Source organism: Labrus bergylta, chromosome 1, assembly GCF_963930695.1.
Source record: "Labrus bergylta chromosome 1, fLabBer1.1, whole genome shotgun sequence".
In the NCBI taxonomy this organism is placed as follows: Eukaryota; Metazoa; Chordata; class Actinopteri; order Labriformes; family Labridae; genus Labrus; species Labrus bergylta.
Window position 1 is genome coordinate 14,600,802 of NC_089195.1, and position 10,763 is coordinate 14,611,564.

The 10,763-nt window shown below is 39.6% G+C and overlaps 1 protein-coding gene across 1 annotated transcript; it reads right to left on the reverse strand.

The window, feature by feature from the left end:
- Positions 1-7,140: 7,140 nt before the first annotated feature.
- Positions 7,141-9,203, reverse strand: LOC109986875 (GTPase IMAP family member 4-like). Its single transcript, XM_020637734.3, has 2 exons — positions 9,125-9,203; positions 7,141-8,584 (listed from the first exon to the last, which is right to left on the reverse strand). The coding sequence occupies exons 1-2, from the start codon at positions 9,132-9,134 to the stop codon at positions 7,515-7,517; spliced, it is 1,080 nt and encodes a 359-aa protein (XP_020493390.2). The 5' UTR covers positions 9,135-9,203; the 3' UTR covers positions 7,141-7,514.
- Positions 9,204-10,763: the final 1,560 nt, after the last annotated feature.

Here is a 10,763-nt window from a genome sequence, read left to right on the forward strand (position 1 = left end):
CGAATCCTCTGTAGGCCTGGGTGCATGTGACGGTTTCCTGCATGAGAGAGGTGTTGAAGATGTCTGTGTACACCTCTGCCAATTGTTCAGCACAGGCTTTTAGGACTCTTGGTGCCACTCCATCAGGGCCTGCAGCCTTGTGGGGGTTCACCTTCAGAGCCCGAAGGACCTGTGTGTGTGTTACTTGTAGTGCAGTCTCCTCGGGGTTATGGGGGGACTTTGTAGGGGTGTCGCTGTTCTGTCTGTCAAATCTGCCATAGAAACTGTTCAGTGTGTCTGGTAGGGTGGAGTCACAAACTTCGACTCTGTTTGTGTTACTTCTGTAGTTGGAGATGGACTGTATTCCCTGCCACACTCCTCGTGTTGTTGTTCATGTAGCAGCTTTCAAGCTTTTGGGAGTATGTTCTTTTGGCAGCTCTGATGGACTTTTGTAGCTCGTACCGAGCATGCTTGTACTCCACGGTGTCCCCTGACTTGAAAGCTGCAGACCGGCTCCTGATCTTCATGCGTATATCTGCATTGGACCAGGGCTTTTGATTAGGAAACACACGAATGGTCCGGGAGGGAATACAAACGGAGGTGCACAAGTCTATATAGCTGCTTACAGTGTCCGTGTACTCATCAATGTTTGTTGTGGCTTCCTTAAAAATATTCATGTCTGTGGCCTCTAAGCAGCCCTGCAGTTCTGCCAGTGCACTGTCAGTCCACATCTTCACAGTTCTGACTGTGACTGGGTTTGCTTTTAGCTTTGTGGTGTAAGTAGGCTGTAGCAAGACTGCTAGGTGGTCAGACTTTCCAAAGTGAGGTTTGGGGACAGCAGCATAAGCATTTGTGATGTTACTGTAGCAGTGATCCAATGTGTTGTTACCCCTGGTGGGGAAGTTAATGAATTGGTGGAGTTTGGGGATACTTTTCCGGAGGTTACAGTGATTGAGGGAGCGGTCACACTGGCCATCCGTACCGTGCCCAAGCACGCTTCAACCCTAAAGTCCAGTTTGTTTGACCAGTGTGACCGCTCCGTATTGTGCTCAGGCACGGTACACTTCGGAGAGGTGTGATTCGGCACGGTACATTTCATGGACGAGCACAAGCACGCGGGTACACAATGCTGACAGCCTTCATTCTGGAGAAATCCAGAGTTTCATGTCTGTATCTGACTAAAATGACACAATATAAGCCACAAAGTAGCTGTCATGTTCTCTGTGTTGTTCTCCAATGTCTCCAATGTATTTATTTTTTTATTTATTTATGGCTGTGTCTGATTAAAATGGCTTAAAATACGCTGTAAAGTCAGTAAAGTAGTTGTCATGCTCTCTGTGTTTTTCTCTGATGTGCAGATGCGGACTCGACTGCACGTCTCTTTCTCTCTCTCTCTCGTCCGCCTGTTTGTAAACTGAGCATGCTTCATAATAACATAAAGTGTGCATGTGTTGTATTACGACGTTATTTACAAGAGATAATTGTGCTTAAGCACGGTTAGTCCTGGCAAGTATGACCGCGGGCCGTGCCGGCCAGCGTAGGAATGGCGCCCTAAAATCCCTCTGAGATAATAAAAGCAGCATCTGGGTATGAGTTCTCATGTCTAGAGATCATGTCGTGCAGTACTTTGAGTGCGTTATCCTCGTTAGCAGAGGGGGGGATATACATTGTACTCAGTATAATGCACTGCAGTTCTTTAGGTAGTTAAATGGTCTGCACTTTACGGTAATAAACTCCACGTCTTCAGTACATAACTGCGATATTACCGTGTTGTTGGTGCTCCAGGACTTTTTGACAAGAATCGCTGTCCCTCCCCCGTGGGTCTTGAGTCCTGTCTCCGAGCCACGTTTCACAGAAACACAGCACAGAGAAGTCCTGAATGTACCTCTGCGTAGCCATCCTACTGAGAAGGTTGTCAATAAAAATCAGAACAGAATAGATAAGGTAATCACATTAAAACAAATGTATACAACTGGAATATAAAGAAGTGAAATTAACTTTACAGGACAATGTTACTATTTTGGTCCATATTAAGAAAGGGGAAAAAACATATATTATTACATCTGTTGACCTCTGCTCAGGGCAAAGAAAAATAATCTTCATGGATGTACACTACACTGCCCCTCCTTCATTGCTGGTTATAAATATGTATGTTAGTAGTTGACGTTGTGATCTTTTTAACTGATGTGAATTCAACATCTGTAGTCCAATCTATAATCCTCAGCTGCAGCTTTCAAACCAGGTCAAATGTTTCCTTTATAGCACAGTTTGTCACACCAGGTGGCATGCAGGCTTAATTTCTGGTTGTGGGTTGAATTGTTTTGTTTCATAATTGGGAGTATTAGGCTAATAGGGTTGACTAAGGAGGATCCCCTTGACCTGAAAGATACGGCACAGTTTTCTGTGAAATGTAGAGAACAGCTAATTGAACTCAACTTTCTATCTTCTTTAGCTCAAATGCTCTGTAGTCGTTTACATTCATCTAGAACTGTTGTGAGGAGCTGGCTGCTGAGAGATAATAAGAAACAAACATAATATTTGATGAACCTGAATGGATGACAGAAGCAGCTAGAGGCAGATTATGTCGTCACTTCAAGCTTTTAACAAACTGAGAACATGGAAGCTCACTTTTCTTGACAATGACTGGTTTCGATCTTTGTTATATGAATGATGATCAAACAGATTAAGATTCAAGATTATTTGACGCGTTTCTGATTTCTGTCAATGCTGTTGACTTTAAATTAAAGCTTTGCCATTTTGCCAACTCTGAGTAGATGTCAGAGTGAACATCATTTGATATGCTGACAGAACCTTAGTGAAGTAATTTTTCAGAGGAAATGGGAGAGTCTCCATGCTCTTTTGTACATAGCTAATTTCTTTGATAAGCTGAACTGTATACATTTAATTTTCATTAACATGCAGCCTAGTGGGAAGGCATAGTTGTTTTGCCTTCACTTGTTTTTCAACTATTGCTTAATCTCTTTTATGTAGCCTACATATTTTTGCGATAATGTGTGTAAACTCAACTTACTTAAAGGGATACTTAACCCGTTGAAACATGAATCTGTATTGACATTGGGTCATATATGTAGTAGAAATGTGAACTACACTTTGAAGTTTGTGCCTTCTTGGCCGAGAAAAGGCAGAAATTTTATTTTTGGCTCATACAGATGAAAGACACCAAATCCCAGAATGCACAGCACCGCAGGCCACTCCCACTAAGGTCCTCGATTTCAGAATCACAATCAGAAATACTTTAATTATTCCAGAGGGAAATTTGATCGTTACAGTTTCTCCAAAATATACATTATAGCAGTAGAACTATAGTAATAAAAAAAATTAGAGACATATTTACTTCAACACATAAGGCCATTTCCTCAACTGATTTAGAAATTTCTTCCAGAATTGATCTTGGAAATTCCTGGCAGAAAACAGACTCTATGTCTGTGTCCATAGGCAAACAGTGAGAGCACCGACACTATCAGTCCACCCCAGCTCGAGCCAGCCCCGGCTCCTCGTCCTCACTGCTGCCGACAGGCAGGCCTTATGTCTCTGCTGCTGAGCTGGCAGCGGCCGGCGGCGGCCAGCAATATAACAATATAGCCGCGAGATGGTTGCTGCCAACAGGCCGGTCTTGTGTCGCGGCGGCCAGCGCTAGCGGCCCTGAAGGCTAGCGGCCCTGAAGGCTAGCGGTGGCCCTGTCAGCCAGCGACGGCCCTGGCAGCCAACCTTGGCAGCCAGCGCTAGCGGCGGCCGCTGCAACCAAAACACGAGAACGGCCTGTCGGCAGCAGCCATTTCGCCACTATATTTATATTTTTTCACCATTTTCAGCTTTCTCCATAGAGCCTGTTATCATAGCTTCCAAGCAATATGGCGGACGTTAAGTTTCAATTCTGGGAATGAGTTCCCATCCACTGATCTGTGATAGGTCTGTAGCTTCAGTGGTCGAAAATATGAGGAACTAGCGTTGTAGTTTCACACCGCTAACCGCAACAGCTTCCAGTGACGAAATATGACAATATTTGCGTCACTGGAAGCTCCTTTTCAGACGTAGAAATACAGAACTTTCCAGTCCTAGGGGGAAATGAGGGCTGGATGCATGATCATTCAAAAATACTACCAGTTTACTACTGATACAATGCTTAATGCAAATGGGTGAAGAATCCCTTTAAGTAAGGTGAAGTATTCTGAGTGATGCAGACATATGAGAGTATTAAAGGGATTATATTATGCTTTTTCTGGTTTTATATGCTCTTTAGTTTATTTTCCATGTGCATGTTTAGGCACATCTATGTGCAAAAATTTAAAGTCTGTGGAAATGCGGCTTCATTCAAGTGCTGCTCGGGTGGTCTTTGTTGCATTCAAGTGATGTCGGACATGTGTCGGACACATCAGAAAAACGATTATCCGAATTGTAAAATGCAAATGAACACCTGCTCAAGTTGAAACAACAACTTGGAAAATCAGAAAACAATTAGGTGCCTGACCTAAATGACCTGGGGGCAAAATATATTTTGTCAATGTTGACATAACAAGAGACAGCAGACCAAACAATACAGACTAGTTCAGCAACCTGGGCTCCCATAACAACTCAGCAGGGCCTCAGGCTGAATTCCTTCCTGTCACTGTGCATTGATGCAGTAATTTGTGTAAAAGGATCCCAACCAAGAATTGAGTGCATAAATAAACGTGCTTTTCAGAAGGTCGAAATTTGTAGGCTAAATGCTTTTTAAAATTGGCCTCATTATGTAGGCCGTAATCATCAAGATCAAAACAGTGCTTGAAACGTGTAATGTGTTTGTGTAATGAATCTGGAATAGCCTAAATGAAAGTTTATTTTTCAAATTAAATTACAGAGGGCAAAAAAGGACTTTTCCACAATATTCATTTTTTTTAGATGCTGCAGCTCCGTGAAAGCTCCGAGCAATAAACACATTTAGTTCCGGAATCGCTTTGACAGTAAAAGTCCCTTATTGACAGCTCTGTGATGTGCTTTTATTTTGAAGTAGACGTTTGAGAAAGTTGGGTGTTATAAGCTGCTGCAACTTAAACTGAAAATAAATACTTCAAACCAAACAGATTCAGTTAGAAGCTTCAGTAGCTAATAGGTAAACAAACAATGACTAAAACATCTAATAGGCTATAAGCTCATACAGGCTCATTTTAAAACAATAAATGGACTCAGGTTTAGTTGCAGCTAAATCAGCCTTTGAGGCTGTCTTTGAAACTAACCAGCCTCAGAATAATAAAACCAAAAACAATACTCTTTACACTGTATATGATTGAGACAAAGACCCTTTTAGTATTTTTTAAAATAGTTTAATCATTTCCCTTCATAAAACGGTTAACGATTACTTGAACATATAATCCTTATTATTTCTCCATCATTATGTAGGCTATATTTTGTTTTTGTCAATGGGGTAGAAAAGAATATGTTTATCTGAAAAGATCAATCTTTGCTAAGATTTGCCTTTAATTAAAAAAAACTTTGAGATTAATATCCTCTCGTCCCTTTTTCAGGACACACAAGACATGCTTTGTTACAAAAAGTAACAAAGTAACGTCTACTTAAAGTACATTTTAAAGGAGTTACTTTTTACTTTCACTTGAGTACTTTTATAAACTGGTACTTTTACTTGTACTTAAGTAAAATTTTAGCAAAGTAACAGTACTTTTACTTGAGTAGAATATATTAGTACTCTTTACACCTCTGCTCTGCTGTAAAGTTGAGCCATGTAATATTGGGCCTGTAAGGGGATTAGTTTTTAGTCAGCCTCGAGCAGCCACTTGACAAACTACAGTTTTTATAAAATGTTTGGACGCGGTAAGGCAAAGACTGGTTAAGTTAAGATATTCATGGTGTGAATTTATATTCAAAGTCCAGTTTGAGTTCTGGCTTCACAGGAGGACTCAAACTCGACGGGAAAGTAAAGTGTTGTTTGTATCTTTTCTGCTGATTCAATCTTTAACTCTTCTTTGCAAACGTAAGACCTTTAGACAACACTGAGACATGGCTGGGTGATAGTGGAAAGCCAGAAATGTTCATTCATGTTCATTCTGGTAAACTGACGGCAAGATTGGCTGAAGACAAACATGCCATTAGTACAGAAAATCGACAATATCCAAGGTCCTTACATTCTAAAGAGGTTCATCATGGCAGCTGTAGCTCTTCAGAAATTTCAGCTAGTTATCATATACTAAGCTTGTTTTTTTAGCAATTTTGAGTCATTTGCTTGTATATTTAGTCACTTTTAAATATTGAAATTGTCATCTGCCTTGGTATCATGTATACATTTTGATGTTTAACTTTCTTTGTTCAAATGTGTAACCTTTTTACTAAACTATGTGGCTACTTCTGATCATGTGACTTGCTCTAAACCTTTACAGGAAGTAGCTTGGCGGCCATTTTGTATCTGCCCTGATGAAGGCCTATATGGCTGAAAGTTGTTGGCATTTTTTTATGAATCTATTGCCCTGATGAATTAAAGGCTTTTTATGCTTAACTCTCTCAGTGCCTCAAACTTCTTCAAAAGCTTCTAAGTTGGATGCCCTCACTGAAGAGCACCAGAAGGACAAACTATCCAAACTTTTTTCAACACCCATGCAGCACTCCATGCATCTGCTTTTTGACTGAATAAAACATGCAACCGCACACAGCTAGTAAAAGGGGCCTGGTGTTTATTGGGATCATGTTATAATTAAAGTTTTATGGAACATTGTTTGTTATAATTTAATTTTACCACAAGAGGGCAGCACAGCCTGTAAATGCAAAAAAGACCATTGGGAATAAGAAATATGGTAATTTAATAAGAATATTTTTATATCAACAACTGAATATATTGTTGACCGTAAGTCACTATTTTAGACTGCACCCAAAATACGGTAATTTATTGTTTATAATTACAGAACAATTGTATGTGAACTCCTTCAATGTGTTAATTCAACACATTGACAACATTTCACTGTTGTCACCTTCTTTGCACTTTGTCTAAAACATTATTATAACTTTGCCATCTTTATGAGATGCAAAACCCCTTGAGAAACGTCAGTATTTACTACGACTTTTTTGTACTTCTGTTGTGCAGTGTGGGTGGAGGGTATATATTCCTTATTTACCAATTACATCCCTGATTTAAATATAACTCAGAAAAAGATTAAGTCAGATTTTCACATCTTTATTTCTTGATTTTTTGAAGCTTGGAACGATCACAGTCATTAGATTAAACAGGCTTTTCATACAAACATTGGCAGAGGTCAACATATCTGAAGAAAAGCCGAAAGGTCATCAGATGACAGTGAGAACATTTTTATCATATGATGGATAACAGTAAAGCAGAGAATAAAGCACCATTGTTCAAAGACAATAAAAATAATTAAGTCAAACGTAATGTTTGTAATGAATTGATATCATTTGAACCTCTAATAAAAACATACAATAATGTGGTATAGTTGGAAAATACAAATCATTTCATCCTTCAAGCAGATAAGATAACTGTGGGCATGTTGTTCTCAACCACATGAAAGTGGGACCGCTCACCCAAACAAGCTTTTCAATGCCTTTCCAAATTCTCTCACACCATTAACAATACTTTGGCCAGCTTTTACCAGAAAATATAACGGATTAGAATGCTCTGCTTCGTCTCTGGCCGCAGATTCATGCTGGTTCTGCAGATTTTGCATCTGGTCTTTCAGATCACTGTCAAACTTTTCCTTTAATTCACTCAGCTGTCTTTCTTTTTCCTCTCTCTCTCTCTTTCTCTCTGCTTCTCTCTCCTCCTTCTCCCTCTTTCTCTCCTCGGTCATCTCCTGCTTCTCCCTCATCCTCTCCTGTTTCTCTCTCTCTCTCTCAGCCTGGAGTTCATCACTGATCTTCTTCATCTGCTTTTCATACTTTTGCTGTACTTCCCTCTCAAGTTCTTCTCTTTCTTTGCGTATTTGCTCTTCTTTCTCTTTCAGGATGCGTTGTTTCTCCTCCTCGATTGCCCTCTCAGCCTCTTGGAACATCTCGTTGGTGTAGTGGCTTCCTCCGTTCTTCTGGACAATACTTCTGATCTTCTGGAGCAGCTCAGTGACCTGAGAGGGATCTTTTTTTTTATTATTGAAGACATGGTACTGGCCGTTACATCTGTCCACGAGCTCCAGCAGGTCTTGGTCCTCATTTAAGAAGTCCTCAATGGTTTGGTCTTCGTCAAGTTGATCCCCCCTAGTAAAGAGAACCATGCTGTATCTGTCTGCTGCCTGGCCAAAGATTTCTTGAATCCTTTGCACTGTCTGCTTCTCTTCTGCAGTGAATCTGCCCAGTCCGATGACCACCAGGAACACATGGGGTCCAGGAGCAGCATAAGAGATGCACTGGCTTAAATCTGCAGTTGTCTTGTCCATGCCAAACCTGGTGTCAAAGAGGCCCGGGGTGTCAATAACAGCAACCTTTTGTCCATCTACTGTAGCTTTGCCCTTAGAACAGTCCTCAGTCATCGACTTTGAACTGAACTTGGACTCAAAGCATTTTCGTCCCAGGATGTTGTTTCCAGTGGCACTCTTTCCAATGCCGGTCTTCCCCACCATCACCATTCTCAGCTCCTGGTTATTTGTTCTGCTGTATCCTGTGTGAAAGAGTGAGGATGAACTTTAATGTACATCAGCTGTCCACACACAACACATAAGGAAATTTCAAACACATTTTCAAGACTAACTTATTTAACTGATATAAAACTGAAAAATCAATCGAGACCTTACTCTTTGTTATGTTACAAAACAGGAGGTAAAATACCTTACTCTTTGGTATATTTTCTACAAAGACCCAACATTAATCCATCATGAGCACTAAGCAACATTTAGCAAAGTTACAGTGGCAAGAAAAAACTTAATCTGTCAATGTAGTCTCTTATGTTTCCCCTTCAGCATCGTCCCTCCCTTCTCTAGACAATGCCTCTCTCAGGTAAGAAGCAGAAACAGAACCAGACTCATGTCACAAGTTTTTTGTTTTGTTTTATCAGTCATCAAATGCCAAAGAAACATTTTTTTGCAACTGAAAAATCTTAAATGTATTCTAACATTTCAGATGTAAAAAATAAGCATAAAGATTTGATTAACTGCCGCAAAATTATTGAACTTTAAGTCATGGATTCATTGTCATGACTTACCTGTAGACATTTTCAGGTTGTAGTAATTGTCAGCAATGTTCAAGCTGAAAAGAATAGAGAAGAAGGTGCAGTTGAAGTGAAGAGTGAGTTCTGAGTGTGTGCTGTTGCTGCTTATATACTGTCTCTGTGCACCAACCCACAAAATGCTTGTCACAATGAAAGTGAAACTGTGAAAGTGAAAGTAAAGCTTGGTATGTGTTGCCATGAACTAAATGGCCACAGTCACAGTGATGTAAGCAAGCTGCTTCGTGCAGTTAGCTAACCCTTAAAATAATTTAAATGTCATGAATGAAAATAAATAAGGCACTTTTAAAGCTTGTAGCAACTGAAAATATGCTTTTTTTATGTTTACATTTTGAGGTTGAAGCTAATGTTTCTCTGTTTTTTTTATTTCTTAACCGCACTGTCCCAGCATGCAGGCATATGTTTCACATAGTTGCCTTGTGAGTATCAGTGTTAAATGTTTAACTATTTCAGAAGTGTTAATTTGACTCTAGAAAGTGTGGAGCTATATAAACCCTGAAAAAAGGTTGAAATCAACTCTGTGGGCGTTAATTCAACACTGGACTTGTCGCTGTAATCATCAAGATCAAAACATTAAAAGGCTTGAAATGTGTGATGTGTTTAATGGATCTAGAATATAAAATTTCCCTTTTTGAGTTAAATTACAGAGGGCAAAAATGACTTTTCCACGACGTTCTAATTTTGTTAGATGCATCTGTATGTTTTAAATTATATCAGAAAATAGAAATCTAGTGTGGTTTTTGTAAAACATACATAAGTTATTAATGTGAATCCTGTAAGTTCAATACATCATAAAGGGCAGAATTCCTTTTAAAACTTTAAAAAGAACTTCACATTGAAATTGCATTCATGACCTGTAAATTGTGAATCTTAACTGCGACTCATTAACTGTCTGATCATTATTTAACCAACATCCCAGTTCAAACCCATTGAACTGTACTTTCCTTGTTTTCCCTGCTGAGTCTCTCTTTACCTTTACCTTTCGGTTTAAAATTACTTATTATGAGCCCTTTATTTATAGACTGCTCCCATATATGTTTATCTAGGCTCACTCGGTTCTGGGAAATCCCATTGGTTACCTTACCACTTACCCTCCACTCCCTCAGCATTTACAAGACATAGCAGCAGTTCTTTCAAGAGCCACATAACACTGTGGACTGGGTCACATATTAAAGGCAAGTAGAAAAGCATGTTCCAATGTTTCCACAGTAAGAGTTTATTGTATTCAACGTCATTAATGCATCTTGGTTAACAGTGACTTAATGTATTAAATAAAAAAATCAATGTTTTCCATACATTTTATTTCATACTCAAATTTAGGAGTTGTGATTTCAGTTTGGAAAATTGGAATGTAGTTAGAACAGCACAAATGCGTTGATGCGACAAAGGAGATCAGTTAAATGTAACTGTTAAAGTTGGTGAAGTAAGGTAAAATATGTGAATTCATTAAAAGTATGTTAACATTCACAAAATATATTTTGCCCCCCAGGTGATGACGATTATGACATCCTTGAACAGGTGTCCATGTGCATGGACGGTTTAGGCAGGGGTCGACAGGGGCCAGTGCCCCTGTAACTACGGTTGCCACCCGTCCCACACTTTGATATTGCGTCCC